The sequence below is a fragment of the Gymnogyps californianus genome, chromosome 6 (assembly GCF_018139145.2).
Source record: "Gymnogyps californianus isolate 813 chromosome 6, ASM1813914v2, whole genome shotgun sequence".
NCBI classification, from domain to species: Eukaryota; Metazoa; Chordata; class Aves; order Accipitriformes; family Cathartidae; genus Gymnogyps; species Gymnogyps californianus.
In genome coordinates this window covers 7665859-7692776 of record NC_059476.1, presented here as the reverse complement: position 1 = coordinate 7692776, position 26918 = coordinate 7665859, and the positions used below count along the sequence as shown (strand labels likewise).

Below are 26918 nucleotides of genomic sequence, written 5' to 3'. Positions count from 1 at the left end.
AAAGCACATTTTCATATCAAACAGCACTGATCCTTACAATTAGATCAAGATCTTTATTTGACTAATAAATACTATTAAAAGCAACTATTACAAGACAACATATAGCATCTGTTTAATATACACTACTTTTAAATGTTTAATGGAATACTGCTGATGTTTTCAGCACAAAATTATGAGCATCATTCTGCTTTTCAGTATATAACAAGCAGAAAGGTCAACCGTATCTAACACTCATCTGCCAGCTGCTTAAAAAAATTAACAGAAATTATGGACAGAATGCCTGTAAATTTTGGACAGGAACATTTGGAACCGAGGAAAATCTTGATAAAGGTTCATGGTGTAATCTGCTTGTTTATGCAAGTAAACAGGCAATTTGCCTTTATAATCACTTTACTAAGAGATATCACTTGCTTCCTTCCACACCAAAGTTTCTAAAGCTAACGTAGTTTGTAAACCATAGTGTGAGATTTATGATGTTATACTGTAGAAACCTGTTTAGCCTCTGATTTACAATCCTGGCAATTGTATTCAACTCTGTCATCGTAACTAATTACAGCTAACTGCAGATTTACATATTGCAAACTCTCATCTTTGTGAAAGAAATATGATGTTCTGCTAAAAAAGAAAAAGAATCAAACATCCTGAGGGCTAATGAACAAAAATGCACTATTCCATGTTGGACTGCAAACCTAAACTCTTCCAATTGGTGCCGTAAAACTTCAAATTGCTATTTGTTGGCAAGTTGTTTTAGCCTCAAGTACTTACACAGTAAATCACCATTACGCTAATACCATACCTTTGGCCTGAAACATATTAATCTTGGTTAACAATAACTGACATTTACATTACCAATTCAATTCAGGCATTGTGGTAACTAAACATATATGCAAGAGCTTCAGGGAGAAAAGTTATTAGTTCTGAATGTGTCCTTACTTTTCACTGAGAACAATTTTGAAGAAACATTATCATCAGTTCTTGTTATAATCTTATAACATAAACATTCCAATCCTAATTGATCTGTAAAACATTTGACTTGAGTAAAATCTGCATTTGTTTCTTGGGTGCAGCTAACTGCACAACATAACATATTTCAGATATTTTTCAAGATACATATTTCTATACTTTATCTGCTCAAAGAAACAGGGACTTTTAAAACTTGAGTTCTTGGGAAGGAAAGGAAAATGGGAATTTGAAGTATTCTGAAGAACATGGCACCAGGACATGACGAACAGTACCAGATCCTCCCAGGAGAGGGAGGATGGACTTTTTCAGCCAATTTTTTTCTGTTTCTATTTACTAAGCCCATAAATGCATAAATAATAATGGTTTTAAACAGGTAGAGTGATTTTGCTTCTCTTTACTTAGTGCCCCCCCAAACTTTCAAGCCATCAGAAAAGTAGTACTTACTGCATTAAGTCTCTACAACCTCAGCAGGAAAACTTACCCCTCTTCTTATACCCACGCATTATAACTGCAGTGCAGCAAAGAACGCATTTGGACCAAGTATTTTATTCCAACTTTAGAGAGTTCTCTACCAGACTCCAAATGCATTCTGCAATGCATTATCTTAGACTTTCATATTTTGGAGAAAAATACTATATTTAACATAGTATTGATGTTTACATAGGTTTTTTGCTACATTATAAGAGAGCGCCAAAACAAGATACTGCAGTCTAACAGCATTAAGAGAACACAAGGAATTTGATGTGTTGGGTTTTGTTTTGGGGTTTTTTTAGATTTAAGAAGTCGTCCACAAAGATTCTTCAAGTAAAAACAGGTATTTGACTCCTGAGGAAAACAGGATGGATTACATGTATCCCATGTTGCTTTTTGTTTCCCATCTTTTCTTGGCTTCAAATCTGAAATAGAGCACAAAAACCACATTAGGAATCATGAGCACATGTGTTTCAGGTATTCAACCATACTGTTCTTAACAACAAAAATAAAAACTTACTTTTAATACTGTAATAAAGACATGAAGGCAGATGTAGCCAGATAACCAATACATCAATTCTGGTAAAGACTCTGTGCTTAAGTCTGATACACTGCTAAAAAACCCCACCAAAAAAAACCCCAAAACCCAACAAGGTCAAACTAAACAAATAAGATTAGCACAAGCCTATTTCAACTAAGAAAACATTTAACAGAGATTGTATTGTATACACTTACTGCCAATGAAACCACAAATGTTTAATTCCATAGTCAAATGACTTACCCCCAAGCAAGCTTCTTTTTCTTTCGAGCTTCTTGGGCAGCCTCTGCTTCTTGCTTGGCTTTTACAAAGTTGCGGCAAGCAGCAGCTTTGGCAATTTTCACACCAAGCTAAGACATAAAAAAGAACAAAGGAAAATTGAATACATGCAAATGGCTTATATGAAATTTAAGCCTCACAAATTACTTGGTCTGATATTGTTTCTCAAAAGCCAATAGATATTACAATATCTGTCAAATATTAGGCCGATGCTGTACTATTAGATCGGACGAGCAAGAATGTCTCTTGAGAGAAATACAGAAGAGTGGGATCGTGGGGCAAGCAATCCTTTTCACCAAATCCTTCCTTTTCAAGAATAAAAGCAAAGGGCAATAGCCCACTAGATCCTTTTGTTTGTATATATGTCTATGTATTTATTTAAAAAACAAATACACACACACATGCAGTCTCCATTAAGACCAGTCTATGACCTCAGTGATGCTAACACAATAGTATCAGGTCTTACCAATACAAAAACCACCCAAAAAGACAGTTTTATACAGAAAGAACTGCCACTACCACACATTTTCCAGTAGTACCCGTAGTCATGTTTTAATCAGTCTGTCCAGAAAGTAAATGAAGCAGTGTCCTTAAGAGTCCATCTGGCATTTAGTCTTCACATTACTAGCTTTTAGATTATTAGTATGATAACATGCATGGTTTTCAAATAAGGTCGTAATAGGCTGTAGGTGAATACTACTTTACTTTCATAAACTTCCTCACACTGTGAGAATTAAGTTCACTTCAGTGAATGTCAAGGGGGGGGGAAGAATAAAGCAAAAAAGATAGAAGAAGGTACAGTGAACTATGACCACATTATTTTCCTTAATCAGCATTCATAACTTGTTCATTGTATTTACATTTTGAGATTGCTGTCATGACTTGACATTATCTGCAACTAAATTATGAATTATGGAAGAATTTGGTCTCAAAAGTTACCACTTTTCTCCAAGACAAACAAGTAATTCATTTAGCCAAAACTGCTAGAAACTGTGACGTGGACAAACAGGTTTTTCTTCCTATCCACCGCAAAAACCTACTGAAGTTAGCTAACATGTTTCTGACTGGATATTCTAAATTTCCCCAAGACGTCATGGGAGCATCAAACAAGAGAGGCATGGGAGACTCAAGTGAAAGAACACTCCCTGACACTTTGGTTAAAGTTCCATTATTAATGGTAATACACTTCTATAATCTGCGGCATCTATACAGGCAATTCTTATTTACTGAGAGATGTTTTATCCAGATAAGATGAGAGAGAACTCAAGAACACATCTTCAGGTGTAGATGCACTGACACATCTTCTACAACTCTCCATCAAACACCTACCCAGTAGGTAGGTTGATACCCTGATCATTTTATTAACAAAGCAAAACAAAACAGCATCGCTACAAGCTACCTTATGGTCCTTTCATGGTTCAAGAATCAAGGAAGTAGCCTTTCTGCAGAAGTCTTTGAGACTCTACATGCATGTAGGCAGTAAGCACAACACCAGTTTGTGCTTTGTTTGAGGCTTTAAACACTGGCAACACAAACAGTTAAGAGGTAGAGCATAATATTTTAAAAGGAAAATGTGCAAAATAAATAATGCTAAACAAGTTTTTCATCTACTATTTGCACATGTTATAATGTCATAAATACGTACCTATGGAATCATCTTGATGCACAAAATAATTCATGTGACCAGACATTTCAAAACTTTTATATTATTAGCTACATAATTTTTCCCTGAGCATTAACATTTTACATAATCAGTAGTTCAATGCCAACATCTGAACTGCCAAATCTCAAGTCAAAGACTAGAACATAACATTCTCTTATTTGCGTTGTCACTTAATGTTAATAGAAGCCCTTAAATTTTAATATACTTGCATAAAAATGCTTAAAAAACCTCACCTAAAATATTCAAAAAATGTTTACTTGTTAACTGAAACAGGACTAATTATTAGCTTAAAAAATAATCTGATGGCTGAAGTCAGTCAATCAGCAGAACCACGCCTTTACTTCTGAACTGTATTTTACCTCTTAACATACTTGAAAATTAACTCTATGTGATGAATAACACCATCTCCTTAAAAAATATTCTAGTGGCCTATTGAACACTTATACACATACAAATATACACAAGTGAGGTCTACACAAGTGCTGTGGAAAAATCTTTTGATCTGTATTTCTTGGAAGACAGAATTACTTCTTCCATCTTCAAAAAGTATGGAAAAAACGGGATGATAATATCCTCTGTAGCGTATGTGGAAGTAAAAGGAGAAACATTCTGCAGCATTAATGTTATCATTTCTAGGCTAGAGTCAAATTTTCGAGACATGAAAACAAATGTGTCACATATAAATACACAAACATTTTAGTCAGATTAAATGTCTTCTGCTCCTACCCACACCCAGACATACATCTTCACTCCCCCCCCCCGCCCCCCAAGAAATCCATAAAAGCTTAGTCAATGGGTTTTACATTAAAAAAAATATTTCAGGTCATCAGATAACTCAATAAAATACAATCTTAAAAGAAGTAAGAAAGCATGAATAAAAATATATACAACAATTTCTTGTGTAGTCAAAGTATCAGCATTTTCCATATAGAACATCCAATATTTTGCTGCATTTTAATTAAGGTGTCTAAACATTATCACAAAGAACTGCAAATTGGTCAGAGCACGCAGTAAGGAAAATTAAGCTCTAAAGGCTTTTTATCACCATATTTCAGGAACCAAGGGTGTAAAATGTTCTAATTTGGGATATATTAAAAGCCATAAAAGGTCTTTCAAAAAGATTAATGGTACTTTGCTTGGATTTAAGATAAGGGCTTTAGCTGGTTGGAAAAGCAGGGCCCTGGCTAGACCCTTGAGGCATTCATCTTTACAGCCACTTGGAAGATTTGTAAAAGCGTCTGCATAACCTCAAGCAAACGCACTGCGACATTTTTTTTTTAAATTCCTTTCAATTTTACAGGTTTAAAGTGTGTAAATCATATAGGGTAGTAAAGCTGATATAATGGTTCATCCTTGCAACACAATATATATATTTTTAAGACAAACTTAAAAAACAACTTAGTTTCTACAGGGCAAAGACCTTTCCATTTTGAAGCTGACCAATAATCATGTCAAATATCTTACTCTAGATGTTCAATGTAGCATAAATGAAAATTCCTTATCCGTTATTTTTCATAAATTTTCTACTCATCTGAAATGATTACCTTGTAACAAATTTCTGAAGCTTTACTTCTTTTTGAACAGTTTCAAGGCATTTATTTAAAAATACCAATTATCATAGTTTAACTTTTTATGGAATAACAGGTCTCTATGAAAAATATTTGTGCCATTCTTTTGTTCTTTAATTAAATGAAAACAGATGTTTTCTGAAGTAAAGCGGAACCATTACTGGAGTACTTAAAGTGTTAAGGTCTTTAATTTTTATATCAGTTTGGTCTACAATTCCTGATTGTCTTTACTCAAGCTCAACATTAATGTCAAGCAAGTTACCTAGGAGACGAAAGAGATCAAAGAGACAAAAAACCCTCAAATGTCTGATTAATCAAGCCTGCAAACAGCTTATTTCTTTTAGCCTGCATGCAAGTATGAAAATGAGATTCTGGGAGCCGTACATTGTGCAGATTTGTTCATTCTTATCAGAACAAAGCCAGCGGCAGCTTATTTCATGGATCATTGGCACTGTCATCAGTGCTACACAGAACGGGTGACAGCTCCTCATTTTGAGGCTTGAACAAAATTAGCAAAAAGTCGGCACAAATTAGCCTCTCATCTTTTTAGTAATATGACATTATTCATTTACTTTTTATCCAATTTTTAATTTTTTCCTTGTCAGCTATCCCTTTCTAGTGTTTCTTGCACAGCATCATGAAACACTTTTAAAACAAGCAAAGAAATGGCTGAAGTTGAAATAGTATGTAAAGTTCTGGCAGAAGAGTAAACATTTTTATTAAGTTCCAACAGAATCTACTGTAACTTCCAGAAAACTTCCTTGAAAATAAAGACATTTAACATTAAATATCATAAAGTAAAGAGTTTTCATTAAGATAGGACTGTGCGATGTAAACGCTGAATGACATAAGTAATGAGACAACCGATTCAAGAACTGCTCCAGAAATATTAGGTATGATATACAAAATGCTAAACCTACAGAAGCTCTAACAAAACATCTATATTCAAACAGGTCCTGAAATACCCTATGATCATACCAGAGAAGCCAAACAGCCTTTAATACAGTGTTACAGTTTCTCATCAAATATGAATCTAGTTATTTCAGGCTTGCCTTTAGCAATGATTTTCTCCTTTTATGTTATGGAATGTTATCCATTGCTGACGTATATAAAATATATAAAGCAAACAAGAATACCGAGTGGATTTTGCAGCGAAAATTGTCCCCTTTCAATGATGTGCTCAACTTCCACTGTAAAATACTTTGTAATACCTTTGTTGTATTTTTATGCTGTGTATTACAACATCAAATTATATTTGGATGACACAATAATGGAGCAAGGGCAGGAAACTGTTCTAATATTAAGCTCTTTGCTAGATTTAAACATTTAAATGCAAGTAACTTCTTCCATTCATCAGAAAACACAGCATTAAAAAATTAACTATAAGCTGTTAGATGCTTTACACAGCCCCCTTATAAGAAAGGCAGTTTTAAAAAAAGAACTGTAGTACTGTTTTCAGCAATTTCTTTATCTCTGTTCTTCTAAGTAAGAAAGCTTATTAACAAGCTTTGAACTTAAAATCACATTTACAATAATGTGCCATCAACAGTTTTATAAGCTAATTAGAAAAAAAGATTAATTAATGACTGGCTGCTAATAAAATGGCAATCATGAAGAAAGAAACCAAGGGTGCTAAGCTTCAACTACCACCAATTAAGAGCTAATTACAAACAAATTATATATGTGTTTTGCTGTGGGCTTTAATTTACTAAAATGGTTTTAATTAAAAGAGAAAACATGCTGATTAATTGAACTGCAGAAAAAATCTACAGTATAAACTGTGCTTTGTCTGTCTCTTTAATTAGACTTGTAACATCTGAAATCTTTTTTTAAGGTTTGTTAAGGAAAAGATATACATAATTAAGGGAGCATAAGAATGTGATTCTAGGTGATAACCCTGCCATGTTCCAAAGGTTACAAGAAAACCACCTCAATGAAGAGAGATATTTGGAAGCACCTCTGCTAAGTGTTAGAAAGAAAATCCTTCAGAGATAAAAAAGAAACTCTTTTTTTCTTTCCCCGGGTTCTTCAACAGTCAAGACTTCCAAGTTAATTGGTACTTGGTTACATTCCATATAAAAAGTGCATCCATCTCTTCAGGTACCTAAAAGCACTATGATAAATTGTGAACATTGCACAGAAGTTAGAAATGTTATTTTACCAATAGAAGAGCATCAAGCACTATAACCTGTCCATCTGAAACAGTAATGTGTGTGACCTCATGATCAATCATATCCTACCCAGATTTTCAAATGGAAAACAGCTTCCAGAATGGTTCTCAATGGTTATGACACACAACCTTGCTCACGTACTTCCCGTTCTAAATTACATGACTAGAAGTTACTTACAGACAACAGATACTAATTTGATCATGAGGAAATGGCCAAAACTGATGCAACAAATTTTGAAGACAACAGCAGGACTAGTCTTGCTGTAACATGAGAATGAAATCCCAGTGAATAGCCAATTAATTTTGTCAATTACCATGTAGATATTTCATTTAAGTTTGATTACAATACCATAGTTTCCCTATAAATTGCAGCTTTTTTAACATCTTTCACCAAAATGGCAGAAGCCACTAAGCTAAGCACTTAGGAACAGTGCTGTCAAAAAGCCTGCGCTATTTAGAGACTGACTACTCCAGTAATTTAGCACACTAAATTACAACATATTTTAAAAGTTCCTTTTGACAGGTAAGTCTAATATGGTCAAGATTATTTTATCGTGTTCAAGTTACTGTCCTCAGGCTAATGCACTTAGACAATGTGGCACCTGCCTGCTAGGCAGTTAACACAAAAACCACATGCAAATGCAAAGTTTGAGGTTTAGCTAGATTAGTTCTCAGAATATTAGAGCCATAAGAAATCTGCATTCTGCTTCTTGAGACACCGCACAATGATTTGAGTACAAAAGCACTATGAAAAATTATTTCTCTAGGGGAAAAAAGCTTGGAAAATATTTTCAGGTTTATATATTGGGGGAGGGGGGAATCTTTTAAAATTATCTAGTTTATTTAGGAAAAGAACTTTTGCAAGTATCACTCAAAATTGAAATTGATTTACAGCAAAGTGAAATTACCAGATACCTCCACATACCATCCTTACTCAAAAGGATAAACACCTCCAACTATGCACAGTCACAGTGCTCTAATTTATCAACATTTATTCTTCAAAAAAATATCTAGGCAGATTCCCACAAACACAGTAGGAACAATTAAAGTACATTTCAAGATATTATTCCAAAAAAGTTTTTCAGAAGCGTTAGAAAAGTTGACATAATTCCAAATGTCTGTTCCCAGCTACATATCCAAGCACCTGCTACCATTAAATCTCAACTACCTTACCCTAGAGCATCACCAAGAAAACCATTTTATCTCAGCCCAGCTAAGTGTCCACATAAACTTCATTCTCTCAACAACCTTCATTCTAAAAGGTTCAGAATTTTTTGGGTAACTCCTACATTAACACTTCTATTGGCATCTCTCAAGTTAAACAAGTCATTAAATGCAGTGTTCGAACAACAGCTTTAGGTATGCCATTCTACATTTGAAAAGCAGAACTTTAAAACACGAAGGGACTCTGCCAATGCTGAAAGCCCTGGAATGTTGTAACAAAGACAGCAACTGGATTACAATAATAAACCTTAACTGTGCATATTATACCATGCACACTGCAATTAATTGCTAGTTATTTAATACTAATAGTACTATGTTGTAGGTATTAAAGAAATAATTCAGTGTAACAGTGTGTTTAAAAATCCACAGTGAATTAAGATTAAGCAGTATGACCCACCTGCATTATGTTGATGCTCAACACAAATTTATCAAAGGAGTACTGATCTTATATACTGTAACTGCATCACAGCACTGAGGTGCTCAAGCTAGACTGGGTTCTAGAAGCAGTCTAGCTAAAGCAGCAGAGTTACTGATGGCCTAAATTATTCTGTACATCATAATACAGATGTGCCCATATTCTTTCAGGAAGAATTTCACTCATATATAAAATAATGTAATCAAGAATTTCAGGATCACTAGAACTCTTAGTGAAGCAGAATACCCCACAATAGAACATGCTGTGGGCATGGCCAAGGATGCTACAGTTAGAGATCTGCTACCCTGATAACTCCCAAACCAACCACAATCACTTTTCTAGTCCACAAACTAGGATGACAGCAGGAGACAAGGGGTAATACTCTGTAGTGAGGTTTGCCAAGAGATTAGACTGACTATCATCATCATCACATAAGTACAATTCTTTAATAGAAATGCAACTGCCAATAAAAAAGGAGTAACAAATTTTTAGCTAGTCTCAAGAGCTACATATGAATCCACACATGCAGTCACTAGTAAAGACAGAGCCTCATGCATAAGGTATCCAAGTTTTAACTTCTCTCAGTCTAAAACCTCGAATGCTACTAGATTAAGAAGTTTTGTTTTAAAAATCAGCATATTCACATATTCGTGTGCATATTCGTCAAAGCAGAAGAAAGCAACAAATAATATATTGCCCAAAGCCTCATTTACAGCAGAACATTTTCCTTAAAGAACCTGCAACAAGTACCACATGGAAACCAAAAGACCCAAAACCTTGAAGCAGTATCACTTAGGCTTTTAGGATGTAAATTTCAGTGATCCACTCACAGCTGCTAGATTATGCATATTGCTTAAGTCATCACTGATTTTAAAGGAATATGATTTTTAAAAACCTTTTCTCACTGTGTCATAATGATAGCATATTGACAGCACCATTTTGGCATTCCTTTGCTTTTTAGGACATGTTTTTACTGCCTATTCTCATCATCTGTTTATTTTTGGCTTCATTTTTCTAAATACTGAAGCTGCCCTATCAGTTTCACAGGCTTATAAATGTTATACATCAAAAATTAGTTTCACTTATTAAGGCAGGAAACGGTTTTAAGAACTCTGGGATCTGTGCCTCAAAGCAAAACCTTTATCAGCAGGTTCCAGTCACTGCTTCTTGCAAAAGAAAATGGTGCCGATTAAAACCCCATACACCTGATTTCAAAAAGAACACCTACCCACTGAACATTTTTCACACAGCTGCAAGGGGGGCTGTACCCCAAACAGAAGGCAGCTGTTTCTCACACACTGCCTGCCCCCAACCCTGCAACATTGCTCAAGAAAAATGAAAACTCTACATAAAAAGATGAAGTTGAGATAAAAGAACAGTAATTCATCCACTTATTTCTCTAGACCTCAGAAGTGGTGTACTTCAATACAGTCATAGTATAGTTCCATGCCTGACTTCCTCACAGTGTTGTGTTGCATTTGGAAGTTAGAGGGATACAAATAGCCACATACTTTAAAAATTAACTCACTTCTAAGTAGTAGTATGTAAAATGAGTTTTAAAAGGGACATTTCTTCAAATTGCAAAGAGAAGGAAAGTAGCAATTGAATCAATACTATACAATATGAAAGCAATATTTTGTTAATTGTACTTGTATACAAAACAATGATTTTGAATCAACCTCTTCCATAATCAAATCCTTTTCTGAAGTTCTTCACTGAATCAGAATTAGTCACTGTTAAAATGATTTCCTTAGAATAAGAAGTATTGTAAAAGATCCATTTAAAAAAAAAAATACAGCTTCTTAAAGTCACAAAGAAAAATGAATCTTGCAGTGGGTTACGTAGCACATCTTTACAACAGTAGAGAACCCCAGTGAATTCACATGGATTCTGCCTCGACAGAACTCCTCATGAGATCAAGCCAGAGTCATTTGAGTTTTCCTTCTTTCAACATACTATTTATTCAGATAAACCCACTTAACCAAAACCAAGTCAAGGCTGTGAATACTAATAATGTTTCAAGCATTTTGTTTTCAGAATTACAACATGCTAATATTTGAAAGTCAACAATTTGGAGCTAATGTTCCACAAATAATAATACATTGCCATAGCACCTGGGATATGCTAGATGATGTACAATCCCATGGCTACTGAAATCAGATAACAGTTTATCATAAATATTACAAAACCTTAAAACTTCTTACATTAATTTGTTTTTATAGTCAAACAATTTGCACTGGAACCTCAGTATGTTTTATTGATTATGATACTCTAACCACTTTAGAGTAGATGGGATAATGACATTTGTGAAGGAGAACAGCAAGCGTTTTTCATGTTGTACACATGAAAGGTAATATAACAGTATCACAGTGAGAAGCTGGTCAGACTTAAAGGGAACACTAGGACACATTCCTATCACTGTCAATAGCTGTTATCTTTGTGGATTGAAGTTTTGTGATCACTGGTGAAAAGGCAGATAAGAGCCTAGTCATTAGAAACTGCCCTGAGTGACTAAATGTAGGAGTTTAATGATTGTATAAGAACACGCACTGAGGAACAGTTAGTTTTACCTAGCCTTATTTACAGAACCTTAAAAACTGTATTTCCCATTTCAAAAGCCATCTGTTTTTAAAGCCATCACAATATTGTATTACAGTGCATTAACCAGATTTAAATCTGCAGTTTTACATTAAAGCTTAGCTTGAAACCCTGTACTAACGAAAGATTTTCAATATTTGTATGAGAATGAGAAGTATTTGGAATTTGTCTTTCTTAATGCTTTTCTAATACCTTTGAATTTTGCTAGTATATATAGTGGACAGAAAATTCCCATTAACTGTGAAGACAGAAGAGTATACAAGATAGAAGAATGAAAGCAAAAATTATATCATTAATTTCTAATATAAATCTAGAATATTTATAGTTTAAATTATATAAATCAGATGACTTAAAAATTATAGCTTCTCCACTCACCTCAAATAGTACTTATTTAGTTATTTGTTTTTACCTGGCTTCAAAACTATTCCAACTAGCTTTTTATCCTAATTTTCTTCCTTTGCATTTTCTCCCCTGCACACAAATAGCAGTGGGCACAACAGCCTTCATTGATTTCAATTACATACTTCAGCTGCTACCACCTACCATACATGCACCATTTTAACTATTCCGTATATGAAATTGCAATTACCAGAGGTATCTGGTAGATTCCGCACCAGTTTAAGTATTTACTCAGCACTACATACAAATTTAAAGGGTCCACTTTTTGTAGCAAAGAGCAGCATAGCCTTCATAAAATTACTCAGATACACCAACAAGACAACGTCTTGAAAAAATTGAGTTTCTCTCGCCTGGATTTTTTTTTTTTTGAGATATGAATTTATATACTAAAAATGATGACAAGGAGAAAAAGATATATCCACTTGTTCTATAAACATCATTCTAAGGCTACAGCAATATGTTTGACATCCATCTACTCCCATTCTTCTTCAGAATTCTTCCAGCCATCAACTCCTGATCACATCAATACGCAGCAAAAAAAGCACTGACGCACAAGTTTCAGTATATCTGTCCTTACGTGGGCATGTCTTGCTCTAAACTTGCTAAATTTCTACCTTTCTTGAGGGCCCCTAAGCTTATTGGGGAGAGAATGCAAAGAAAAATCTGAGGCACAGGGAACTCGCAGGAAGGGAACATCCTACTCCTGTTTTCTTGGCTTGCAACATGCAGAAAAATCAAAAGCTCAATAGAGATGACTAGTTACTGACTCCTCTGACTCGTGGAGTTGGCATGAAGGCTTTAAAGCAAGGTTACTTGGGATCGTTCATGGTTGTATTTTCAGTTCTTATACATAGCTACAGCTGTCCAAGCACTACTAGATCAGCAGCAAAATCCTTCAAACACTGACAGAATTCTGCTTAGGAAACAGGAAAGATGCCCCAAACAATCTTCAATGCTATTTTAGTTATGACACTTTTTGTACAGATGTACAAAACTAAATGCTTCCTCAGAGCTTTTGTTAATAGCCCACTTACCTCACGAATGGCTAATCTATCACTCAGCTCCTCAGCCTTATCAATGTCACCTTCAGCCACAGACTTGTCTATGCTAAGTTCAAGGCCAGACTAGAAAAAGAAAAGCAAATATTTTTAGGAGAAATAAAGAAATAACACATTTAAAGGGAGCATCTCCTTTCTAAAAATATTTCTTTCATAAAATTCTTTATTTTAAGACACTGCATAAACCTGTAATTTCTATGTAACACAAATCACTTTGTCTATGTATTGTAATGGACAGTATAATTAAGAATTCACTGAAAGGCTGCCTGAGCACAAATCATTGCATTAGTTCCACCTTATGTGCAGGATAATACTGTAGGTTAAAAAAATTACACGGACTAGTTTATGCCTGTCACAATAAAATTTCATCTGAAGATCTGGCTTATCTCTTCCATCCCTGGAGCCTTCTAAACAAAATGTGAAATATATGTGTCAGGTAACATGAAGAATGGCAATTACCACTGCATCGTTACAGTTCTAAGATCTTATCTTTATCCAAAAACTGAGTTCTGGCATGGTGCCACTCCACTGTGCTAATAAATTAAAAATTCTAGCAGTCCTATGGAAAACAATGAAAAAGCTTCAGAATTTAACCTCTGAAAATAAGAAAATAACCTTTATGATCAACATAACATAACTTGTTTAGTGATAACATTTACAAATAATGTAACAATAAAAAGTAAATATTTACTGGAAATTACAGTTGGAAACTTCTGAAGGAATACAGAAGGGTAGCATAGCAGTAGGCACTGACTTCAGAATTTCACAAAAAAAAAAATCACTCTCATACAAAAAGACAATTTACAGCCTCACTGGTTTTAAATATTAGTGATGCTAAAGAAAACACATTTGACATATACTTTTTTAGAAGATAAAAGCAAAAAGGCAAACAGAATTCTTGAGAAACAGTGATCTGCAAATACTGCACTTGAATTATTCAGGTGGAAGCTGGAAAAAAAAAAAAAGAAAGAAGTGCACAACTGGAAGTTGCAGTGGTAGCCAATTCTGTTAGATGTCTTTTCTGAAGTTAATGAGACATACGTTCCACTAGTAATAAAATCTCTGAACTTACGTGGAGAGCATCTGCATTTTAACACTTTGGGCCTCATTCCAGATCTATCCTGAGCAGTTTAATGACAACTAAATACCCACCAAAAGTAAGAACTCAGACAGAAGCAAACAATGTCTCATGACTTGCATGCAGAAACTTACTTTAGGCGAATGAAAAATACAAAATTTATGATAAGGGAGGCTAACTGAACATTTGATGTCATAGAACTTATACAGGCCTTTACTAGAAAAACTACAGAACAAACAGTGCTACGAGGAACTCACAATATAATGAGTTTCTTAACTTGTCCATCATGTTGTACCAGTTATTTCAAATATGACTACTTGCACAATAATATTTATGAACAGAATGTGTTATAAATCCAGGAAAACTGTATGGTAGGTTTGGCCCTCTAATTCCTATAGCCACTGGTGTCAACTAAAGGATTTGACACATTTTAAAGTTAAAAACACAACTAAAACAACAAAAGAAAAAAAAAGTCAAACAATGCCTATAAAGTCCTGTCTCTTGTGATAATAGAAAACAAAACCAGACCGGATACTGTCTCAAAAGAAAGCACAGCAACCTTTCAGTCCAAGTATGATTCATGTGATATCTAAAAGGAAATTCATTAAAAATGTGCACAAGATTGTCCTTCCTCAGAGTGACTTGATCATTTACTCATCTCCAAATAGTCTCAGTTTTATTCCTATCTCAGTTAAGGCTGAGTTCTACTGCCAAGTAAAAGCTGACACTGCTTCTGTATCAACAGTCACCTTTTGTGGAGCCCTGCTATCCACAGGTGATTCAAATCTGTCATTGATTCCAAAGTACTGTGTAAGTTCTTTCCATTTGTCTTCATTTGCCAACTGTTGACTACTGAAAACAACAAAAAAGTCATTAATATAACCAGTTCCCTTTCCACAACTTGTAATATTCTTTTCAACGCTAAAAGAAATTCTTCCATTTGGCTGGCATGCTCTTTTCACCCATTCAGTTTTTAATGGAAGTGAAATTAGATATTCCTTCCCCTCTGTAAGCCTAATGCCACAATCTTGAAAACAAGCTTGTACGCAATACCATGCAAAACATCATTAGGAATAACATTAAGTCCATTTTAAGTTACATTAAATAATACATTTCTGTTATTTTTAAAATCAAGCAAAAAAACTCCATCAAGCAATCACTGGAACCAAATTCAGCCTGCCCAACAGAGAGACTGAACAACTTCAGCAGGTATTTTACATGATGTTCAAAGCTAGGCTTTGGCCATCCATGTGGTCAAGCTTTTTACAAGTTTTGCCTGATATTAGAAACAGACCTCAATCAATCACATTGACCTGATTATACCTCTTAGTCACTTCATCGTTCTTTTTCTGTTTTTCTAGGAGAAAAAAGAAAATAAAATCCAACATTACACAGTGATACCCTACAGCATCCAATGAAGTTAACAGAACTCTAACTGGTCACATTTCCTCTGAAAGACTGACAGACTAGCATTTTTACCCAATGATCATGTGGATTTAAACCACTCAGCTGTAACACTTTTCATATGAAAAACCTCCTACAATATCTGTGAAGAAGTTTTAACCAGAATACAAAAGTATGTTTTATGAAATTCCTGAAATACACTTAGCCATTATAAATCAGTATTAACTGAGTAAGTTCTGCCTCCTTTTTAAAAAGAGGACAAATGTATTACTTGAAGTAGCAATTTATGACCTAGTCCTACCAGTGATGTATACAACTAGAAAAATAAAATCCTAGATAATAGCTAGAATACATCTACTCAGGCACTCAGTTCTTGGTTAAAAAACCCAAGAAAACCCACAAAAAACAAACAAAACCAACAGCCCACCACCACCAACAACCAGCAACTTCCACTTCCAATGTATTTGATACTAATCGCATTTTGAGAAAATAAATTCTGTAATTATATAAACACCTTTTCTGTGGCGCTTTCTTTTTCGCCTTTTGTTTCCCTGATTTGCTTGGATCTTCATTTCACGGTTTTTCTTCTGAAGCTCCACAAATTTCTACAAGATTAAGAAAAGGCAAATAAGTATTTTTAAATTTTTTTCCCCATTTTTTAAAAAATTACATGATGTGCTGAGAAATGTTGTCCCAATATCTTATTTATCCACAGTACCTTGTTATATCTATTACATTAAAATTTATGCATTGAGAACATCCAACTCCGATGGTGTCAAACTGGAATTAGCTCTAATCTTTCATCACCTCTCTGACTTTCTGCCCCTCCTAAATCCCAGAACTATTCAAACCCGAGGTTTTTCCTCATGGGACATGACATTGAATACACTTACGCTGGTTGTGCGCTCCTGAGCTATTCAATGTATTGTTATTGCCTAGTTGGTAGTTTGTAATCCAAATATTACTTATAACTAGTTTTTGCCAACTGTTATTTTGACTCAAAAGCCTAAAACACAGATTGCTTTCTTTATTTTTTTTTTCAGTCTTTACATGCAACAGGAAAGTCAAGAGGTTATAAGCAACTATGAGTCTGAATGCCTGCAACTAACCTCTACAGAAAGCAGAAAGGTACACACCTCTACTTTGCAGATATGCATCACCAGTACGCTGGCTGATATACTTAGCTGTAAATCTTTACTAATGCAGAAAGCAGCTATGAAAAAGATCAGAGCCCATACACTATCGAAAACACAAGTCTTTAGACACATGTATAGTTATTCAAACATCTCCTTGCTATGCTTTCAATCACCACTGCACTGGGGGGGGGGGGGGGGGAGTCACATTCACTTCCTATCTAAATTCCTGTTCACCCTACTTGAAACAATCTAAGGTATATTACAATAACCGCACTTTGATCATATTTTTATTTCATTTCAGATTTGTATATTGAATATTCAACATTGAGTTATTCTAATTTAAAAATTAGTCATTCTACTTTGAGTATGTTGCATTTATGCTCTGGACATTTGGAGACCTGTAACGATACCCACATTCCACATATTTAAAGAAATTCCAGAAGGGCACGTTTGAGATTCGTTTTCTCCATCTGCCACTGATATCACAACAGGTTCACTGATGTCATTACTTTCAGGTTCATTCTTGTGGAATTCAGAAAGCTGAACTCTTTCAATATCTTCTTTTGCATCTTCCTTTGAAAAGGAACCATGCAATTCATCTCCATCATCAGAACTTAAGTCAACATCACTTTCATTCAGTCCTGAAGGTAAGAGTCCACTCCACATCTTCCAGTTTAAACAAGTCCAAGCCAATTCAAGTCACTGCAAAGACACTAGAATTATGTGAGCTTACCCTTTCCGAGATAAAAACATAATTAGCCTGCAGAAAAGAGAAACAGGAATAGCAAAACACATCATCAGAAATATTTTAGTTTCTCTTGAGAAAAGTAACTATCATTAGACGTTTTAGACAAGCACATTAGAAAGCTTCTAATACTTACTATTTCAGAGAGCAGTAGAGGATTTAAGTACACAGGTTGAAGCTATTAGCTCTTTTTTTTTCCCTTCCTTGTTCTTTAAAGTTTTGCCACTTCGCGTTCGTTTATCGCTCCTTTCAGTGTAAGGGCGATATTACAGCACACGCCTCCTGTCTCTCTCCAAGGGCAGCGGGGGAGCCGGTCCAACCCTTCCCCGCAACCGCCTCCCCTCGCCGCCTCCCGCCTGGTGAGCAGGGCCGGGTACGGGCGAGCTCCGCCTGGCCCCGGGGGGGAGGACGGAGAGAAGAGCCCGCTGGGGAAGGCGGTAGGCCGGGGAAGCGAGGGCAGCCCGCTCCGGACGAAGCGACGCGAAGAGAAACGCCGCTCCAAGCCGGGGTGGGGGAACGCAGGCGGCACCTCCCGTCCCTCCGCCAGCCCGACGGCGCTGCCGAACAGCCCCCGCCTCCCCTCGCCACAACCCCGGCGCTGGGGTTCACCCCGGCCGTGTTTACCTGCCCGCCATCTTGGCACCGCCGGAACACCCCGCCCGCTTATTGGACTCTGCCCCGCAGCCAATCAAGGGGCGCTTTGCTGCCTTGGGCCCGGCCTCTCTGGTCTCCATGACAACTAGGTAGGGCGAGCGGCTGGCCGCGCTGCGAGCCGGGGTGGCCTGCGGCGGCCGCGGCCCCAACCCCAGCCCCGGGGGAAGAGGTGCTGCCTTCCCGGGCAGAGGGTTCTCCCCTGGGGGCTGTGGGGTCACAGGCCCCCTCCTCGCAGTGAGGCCGCTCTGCAGGAACAGAGCAACTTCCTCGCACCCGGGAGGGCTCCAGAAGGGTCTGACGGCCCAACGTGTGCAAGTGAGGTGGCTTTGTCAGAATTAACAGCAGTGCTCTGGAAGAAAGGTGACAAGTTTTACAGCAGTCCTAATTGCCATAAAGGAGTATAGCGTCTATTCCAAAAGTAAACCTTGTAATTTATACAATATCTAAGTGTTCACGCTGGGATGTCGTGGTTTAACCCCGGCTGGCAACTGAGCCCTGCACAGCCGCTTGCTCAACCCCCCGGTGGGATGGGGGAGAGAATCAGAAGAGTAAAAGTGAGAAAACTCATGGGCTGAGATAAAGACAGTTTAATAGGTAAAGCAAAAGCCGTGTGCGCAACCAAAGCAAAACAAGGAATTCATTCACTACTTCCCATCGGCAGGCAGGGGTTCAGCCATCCCAGGAAAGCAGGGCTCCATCACGCCTAATGGTTACTTGGGAAGACAAACACCATCACTCCGAACGTCCCCCCTTTACTACTTCTTCCCCAGCTTTATATGCTGAGCATGACATCCTATGGTCTGGAATATCCCTTGGTCAGTTGGGGTCAGCTGTCCCGGCTGTGTCCCCTCCCAACTCCTTGTGCACCCCCAGCCTACTCGCTGGTGGGGTGGGGTGAGAGAAGCAGAAAAGGCCTTGACTCTGTGTAAGCACTGCTCAGCAATAACAAAAACATCTCTGTATTATCAATGCTGTTTTCAGCACAAATCCAAAACATAGCCCCATACTAGCTACTGTGAAGAAAATTAACTCTATCCCAGACAAAACCAGCACATGGGACAGAATGACTAGGGTCAGCAACCCTACTCTTCAAAGATGGAAAAATCTTTCTAAACTTCCCACTAGTGTCTTGGATTAATGTGGTAAAGAGAAAACCTCAAAAACGCTAGTCCCAGATCTTGCAAGGTTGTTCGTTGTGGATTGTGTTCCAGCATCAGAGCTTACATTTCCCTTAAACTGCTCCAAGAATATGGAAAAGCTCTTAGAAACTCATCAGGAATTCTGAGCCAAATAGCACTGTGCTAGGTGCTTCAAAGGTGAACAGGAAGTCTATGCAGAGCGTTCAGTAAAGCACTTGCTTATTTGGAAGATTCTCTTACACCTTGTCCTTTCAGCTTTCATGGGTGAGGCAGACAAAACAAGTATTTAGGAGCAGCCTTAATATGATTCAGCAAGAACATCTTGCATATAAGGAGCAACAGGAAGGGAGGCACAGAGAAACTGCAAGAAAAAGATGAAAGGATAAGGCTGACATCACTAGCACTGAAATGTGTCTGTAAGGAGATGTGTTTTTGAGTGATGATTTGACAGGTTGAAAACTAAATCTCAGTATCAAGACTTCTAAGAAAGGAATTGCTGACACCAAATCAGGACACAACCCAGTGGTGGACAAACAGTTCAGCTACGAGGGGAATAAGAAAGTGGCAAGAGTTTAAGTGTTATGAAGATGGATAATAGGGAATATACCTGTGAGTAGGGATTTCTTGGTGGATCACAGCTTCTGGGATTGGCTGTGCATGGGAGGAAAAAATAAACACCTTTGTCATGGACATAAAACAGATCTTCAGATTAATTTCCTTTTTATGCCATAATTTTACATCCTCAGATTCATTTCTAAAATCAATTAATTCCGTAAGTAATCACTTTTTCATGAACTACATGTAAATTTCACACTCAGCTTGCTAACTAGATTTTCCTCTCATCTGAGAAATCAATTTTTAAGAGATTTATTTTATTTACATTTAATAATTGATTGTATTTGGTATACAGATAAGTGGTAATTGATAAATGTATTGATATTGGATATTCATTGCCATTTGTTCTAGCAAGACGTTATTCCATTAGGCTGCATGATATTTTCTTAATGTGAGCTAATTTGAGAACACTCCAAAAATTGAAAGATGTGTGACATCTTTATGACCTGTAAATGCATATGTTTGGTAGGGATACATTTTCAGGGGGGAAGTTTAATTTCATGACGCAATTTGTATCCAAATGTTGTGCTCCTTATTTAGTATCCACAAGCCAATTTGTGGCACAAATTGGCACTGGTAGCGCACACAAATGAAGTACTCAAGTGTTCACCTGCATTTCGTTTTATAATTACAAATTCATTGTATTTGTAATTTAAAAAGCCAAATTTCAGGATAATCTCCCATTCTCCCACAACAAATTCTGACTTCCCACAGGTTCTTCCATGAGAAAAAAGGTGGAAAGAGCTCCTCTCTGGCTTTCAGAAATCCAGAAGCATTTGTATTCAAAAAGTCAGTGATCGCTGAAGCTACAAAAGAGATTGTTGGCTACTTAACAGAATTTGCAACTTACTGTTTTTTTGTTGAAACAATGTGTAGAGTCTTTTTATCCGGGGAAGAAAGGAGAAGGCAGCACACCCTTGTGACCAACACTGATGTCCCTACATCAAATTTGTGAGGGCTGCTGTTGTGTCCAAAACTTGAGTCAGTGTCAAATTCTTCTCATGCCAGTTTTCTGTTCCCTGTCGAGCAAATATTCAAATCATCTGATTTATTTCCTTTTGGTCAACTGATCTAACTTCCTTTCTCACTTGAATTCCTGTCCTGGAGACCTGCCAAACAATGACTCTTATGAATGAAACGAGTCATGCCTCTGAGATTCCCATGGAACACCAAACTAGTGCAACACGGTAATTACAGGTTAGGTATTTTTGATGCTATTATTAAAAACTACTTGAACTTTAGAAGGAAGGCTTACTGCAATTAGATGTAACATCAAGTTTAATTTGAATCTTTCAGGATCTCTATGAATTTTCAGGTTCCAGGCGATTTTCTCTATATCTCTGTTCCCTACCTTTACCTTCTGCTGTTGGGTATTTACCAGATACTACTTTGAGTCCCAGTTGTTATAGTTTACTTTGTCAGATGTATTGTCTTGTGGCAACAGGAATATGAGGTCCCTGCTATGGGAATCTCTGTAGAGCAAAGCACATGGTCTGCTCAGGAGTTGAAAACAGCAGCTCTGGGGGTTGGTCTTTCTATTGTTACTGTAGAGTAACCGAGTATTAGTGTATAGCACTATGGTACTTCTAGTTCATGCTGTCCTGAGGTAGTCTTAAGCAAGTTTGCTTGAGAAGAGGATATCCTGTATTCATTTGGGTAACCAATCTGAGCTTCTGGTGCTATTCTTACCCCTGGTCATGTTTAAAATGGACACTTCATACCACCACCACCACATTTGGCAGTGTGCACTGTGTCAAGCCTGAACACCGCATTTTTCCACACTTTTGCTTGTTTTCATATAGCAGCACTGAAGGAGAGTGTGCAGCTAGTTTCTGGGTAAAAAGTATTGATTATGATCTACAAAACTCAGCATTGCTTGTGTTCTTTTTGAAACACTCTCTTAATGAGTAACTTCAACAGAAGTGGTAAAATTTATCAGATACCAGAAAAGCTAACGGCTGTGTACATGCCTGGTCCCCATGGCAGGTTCTCACAGTGGAATTCTCTTCTTCAGACTGGCTAGGGGTTAGATTGTTGGGCATCAGGACACGGTGGAGGCTTGAACTATGTCCTCAGACAAATACTTGAAGCTGTGTTTAGCTAACCATAAATAATTATGTACATGCTTATTTCCACAAAATATACACAGTTTCCTAGTACAGAAATGGAATCTACTACAACATAAATTATGCATTATTAGCTGTTTCTTGTTTTTTAGCAGTAAATGAGGACATCAGAAACTTTTTCTTAAGCATGGAAATATGCTACATTTTATCCTTTTGAGACAGTGTTTTGGAAATATGTCGAAATGATCAAGAACTGAATTCTTGTTTAAACATAATAGGAAGGCCTTATTGTATTAGCAGATTGCAGTCATTGTGTTAGTATACTATCTATCTTGTATTCATTTTTGCTAACATAATGAGAAATTTTTCTAGCATGGTTATATTTTAATACAATAAAATAGTGTTGGAAAGGAAAATTAATATGATTTTAAAGAGAGATGTAAAGACAATAAAATAACCTGTTTTTTTCCTAAACTTTTAATTTGTTGCTAACTTAAAAAATACTTTTTATGAATTCTTTAAAATAATTATATTCAAATGAGCATTTAAAAGTCAATTAAAAGGATTACAGAGGGGTTTTTTCCACGTACTGTGCCATATAAGAAACAAATTAATTCTTGCTAAACAAACATTACAAGAACCATCATAGAGACAATTAATGGAAATCTCCAAATAACATTATCTGAGACTGTACATTAAAGTATATTAGTAAATATTCTATAGTATATATTGTAAGTAGTAATGATGTTTTGTAATTTGAGCTCTCTCTACCTCATTCAAAGTAAGACTTTAATCCAGGCAGGCCCTTGCCTGAGCCCTGATCGAAAGCCCATTAAAGTCAGTGGAAAGATTTCCATTGGCTTCATTTAGGTTTGGATTAGGCCGAGAGTGTGCAGCAGAGAGCACAGAGCAGTTACACTGCAACACAAGTTGGCCGCACGTGCGTACAATTGGTTTATATACCAAAGATTGTCTTCTGTTGATTGATCTAAGTCTCAAGTCCCCTTCTGTTCTCGTTCCCATGTTATCAAGGACCTAAGCAAAAAAATGGAAAGGGATGTAACCAAGAATAGTATTCTGAAGAAAAATGGGCTTGAGTGTAATCCCCTGTGTACAGTTGAGAAGCTTTGCTATGTGCTCCCTTCTTAGTCCTTGTACGGCTACCAGCCAAGAAGAGCTCCATGGTCAGTCCACAGGGCTCTTTGTTATGCGGCATCAGAGCAGGTCTGCTTCTAAATTTGCTTGTTTGACAGCACTACATAACTGAACAATGTAGGATCAAGCCCTGAGCTGTTGCTGAGAAGATTGTCATACTGTCATTTACTATGTCCTTGTTCCTCTGAGGTTTGCATTTTGATGAAGATTCTGTCCATAGATACAGAAAGAAATGTCTGTGGTTTTAAGCATCAGCAGCACATAAGCAAGTTGCTTTGTCTACTTTTTAAAAAAAGGCGTCTCTGAAGTATTAGCACACAGTTAGTACTCAGGGAGGAAGTAAGACCTTTTGTTCAAAATTCCAGATTGAAACTTGGAAGATCTGCACTCAGTTATCATTCTTACCACAGGCTTCCTGTGAGGAATGAGCAACATATTTTCCGCTTTAGTACCTCACAGGTAGAAAGAGTTTTCATCATCCTTGTCTATTGCAAGCATAAACTCTGCAGGTTTAGATCCCATTTGGACTGTTCAGGGCATTGACGGACACTGGTAAGGGCTGCATTGAAAGGCTAAAACTGTCAGGCCAGCTGTCAAAGGGTCAGCCTTCATAACAGATGTTACCTTCCCCTCAGTTAGGGATATCTGGTCAAATTATTAAACCACCACAACTTTCAGTCCTGTATTTTGTGTGGATTAATTCTGATTATGACCATTGAATAGTATGGCAGTTTAGGAACTGATTCAAAAGCAGATCAGATTTTGCTTTAAGAGTGGTAATACTGCGGGTGTGGATAGGGAAGAGGGAAATGAGCACAAACAGGTAGAGAAGTTTTAGCCAACTGATTTTAAATTGCCACTGAAGGTCTGTGACAGATTTTAGATATTATGTCAAGCCAAGGAACAAATAACAATTAAACTAATTAATCTTGTGGGGTAGATCTGCAAAAAAAGTGTAAGTACTTAAAGGTGCCAGTGATCTGGGTTCTTAGAATAAGTTTTTGCAGAAGACAAAAGCATAACTGAGCTGATGTGGATGTACCCATACCAACCTTAACCTAACCTGTTTGGATACCAGCAACGGCAGGGCAACGAGTGTATGAAGTTCACTTCTCGTTAAGTGCCATAGCGTTTATTCAGCTACTTGGGACCTGATGACTGTTGTGCTTGCTGACCTGACCCCTGTGTTGCTACAACTACATTTGTTACTTTCAGTGTAGGATATGTTTTATGGGACCTGCAGCTGTATAATTCACTGCAATGTAGACATCACCCCTATCTGAGAGTCTTCACCTAGTATGGGACGAATTTCAGCGATCCAAGTACATCAATGCCAATTTTATTGTAATGGGCACAAAGTCCATATACTGGATTGGGATCTTGGATACATTTCCTCTGCTCAGGCAATAGAAGAGAAACACCCTTCTGCCATATCACTAAATGAAATATCATCTGACTGTTTTTACACAAGGAGAGTCAGAAAGCAGTTTTTTTAACCTCTCAGAGAGTTTTTCTTTGTGTATTAACTGGCGTTATTTAGAAGCGCAATAGTGAGCCCTACAGCTAGGAGTTCCTTCATGTGGCACTCAGATATGGAGCTAGGGCAAGGCACTTAACCTCTCCTTGGTTTAGTTTGTGAAACAAACGACACTATTTTAACTACTTTTCAAGGATATTAGATAAAATTAGTTTAGTATTTGTACTGCGATAAAAAGGTCTATGTAATTGGAAAGTCTTATAAGAATCTCGATCTTTTTAGTTTTATTTTGTGTTGATTTAACTTTGAAGGGCTAGTTTTAATAATCAGTACCGTATTTGAAATGTGCTATTGTTTCATTTATTTAAGTAACAGCTGATTTTTCAAGCTACTGTAATGAACCTATTTAGTCTCTACGTATACCAATGCCCTCTACTGGTTTGAAACACAATCGCTCAGCAGAGGGTATTGCTGTTCTCCTTTATTGAGGAAACTGTAATATTTAAATTATTTTCCTTTGAGAGTGGTAGAATTTTGGTTGTGTATCCAGGCTGCCTGTGAAGTGCAAGTAGCTGCACCATGGGCAGGCTGACATCTGGGTGACTGTTGTCGTGTTACATATGTAATGCTGTGCCAGTTTTTTTGTCGCCTTCTGCGTGTTTTTGTTTCACTGGCTTTGCTCTTCTTGCCGTGAATGACAGGCTCACAGGTAGCTATCTTGAGAGAGAAGACGACACTTTCGTGGGACTCGTTCAGTACAAAGCTGCTGGGTAGATGTTCTGTCAACATAGCGGCCACCTCTCTAAGGAGCCTCTCTGCTCTTCAGCCTGGTCCAGGGCCTACCTTAGAAGGCGAGGGGCAGTTGTGTTGACAGGCTGTGGTATAAATAACCCTTGAGGCACAGGAGCCGCAGAGGTAATGAAGTGCCTTGAGGAAAAAGTCTTAACTATCAAGGGATGGATCCACTCCCCCCTGCCACAAACCAGAGGTCACGTGGCTGAGGAATGTGTATCCAAAGATAATGCTACCTTCAGAGAACTCTACTTACAGGTAAGTAACTCTTCTTTAAAGGAGGTATCTTTGTGTGGCAGACTGTTTATGGGAGCAATTTGAATTGAACTTTAAATGAAAAAGGCATATCTCTGTAAGTGGTAATAATTTTAGTCATCTCGCTGTGGCTAGGGGTTGTGGAATTCATTAGCACAGATTAACATATAAAGTGGGTGAGATATCTAATAGCAAACGTAGAGGTTTAGGGACCTTAATTCATCACTGAATGAACAGCGTGTACAGTATTAGGGACTATGAAATTTTTAATTTACACAAAGTGTCCAAGAATATAGGGAATAAATTTAAACCCAAAACAGATAATGGAGCTGTGCCCTGCCTAGCTGGCAAGTTGAATTGTTTTTACACTGAGTGAAGAAAGCTAATTATCCCAAGCACAAGGAGACTGCTAAAAATAATAAGATTATAAAGAATAATTTGCTGATATAATTACAACAAAATTGGGTACACACAATCGTCAGATACATGTATTGCTTGACCTGGGCGAGAAAGTGAAATAAATCCTTCCTCTATAGCCTTCGTAAATTTGTTTTTATCATCTCCAAGTGGTGTTTGCACAGGCAGCACAATTTGCATGTGTAATGTGGCTGTACAAATTGACAACAAGTAAATTATTCAAGGAAATAGGCTGGTCGTGGGTCTGAACTATCTCGCAAAGCCTATTCATTTTGAAGAATCACTGAGACGTGAAGCTCATACATCAACCATTTTCTGACAATCCTCAGACTTATTGTCTCCTAAAATGTCATTATGGCTATTATTTATGAAGCTAATTCATTTATTAATATATATTTAACTCTGACTTGTCATGCACCTTAGCAGGCATTCTGTGCACTGCATATTTTTGAATAGATGAAAGAGTTTTGCATGCTTTAATGATTACTGTAAGCTGCTATAGATTTATAGAATGCAGCTTTATTATCTACTTGCATTAATACCTTTTTGTAACTTTTTTTTCCTTAAGGCCATCAAATATAAATGGCAAATGACATATCCAAAAGATCGTATAAAAAGAGATTTTCTCAGAGTTTGTTG

At 37.0% G+C, this 26918-nt stretch overlaps 1 protein-coding gene across 2 annotated transcripts; it reads right to left on the bottom strand.

Annotated features, from left to right (window-relative positions):
- Positions 1–33: 33 nt before the first annotated feature.
- On the bottom strand, positions 34–18213 carry FAM204A (family with sequence similarity 204 member A). 2 transcript variants are annotated; one of them, XM_050898849.1, is made up of 8 exons: positions 17846–18213; positions 17379–17724; positions 16343–16433; positions 15748–15781; positions 15174–15276; positions 13323–13412; positions 2216–2322; positions 34–1859 (listed from the first exon to the last, which is right to left on the bottom strand). In XM_050898849.1, the coding sequence occupies exons 2-8, from the start codon at positions 17628–17630 to the stop codon at positions 1808–1810; spliced, it is 729 nt and encodes a 242-aa protein (XP_050754806.1). In that variant the 5' UTR covers positions 17631–17724; positions 17846–18213; the 3' UTR covers positions 34–1807. The 2 variants fall into 2 exon arrangements, with proteins under 2 accessions (XP_050754806.1, XP_050754807.1); XM_050898850.1 differs by having other exon boundaries at positions 15174–15273.
- Between the last annotated feature and the right edge of the window lie 8705 nt (positions 18214–26918).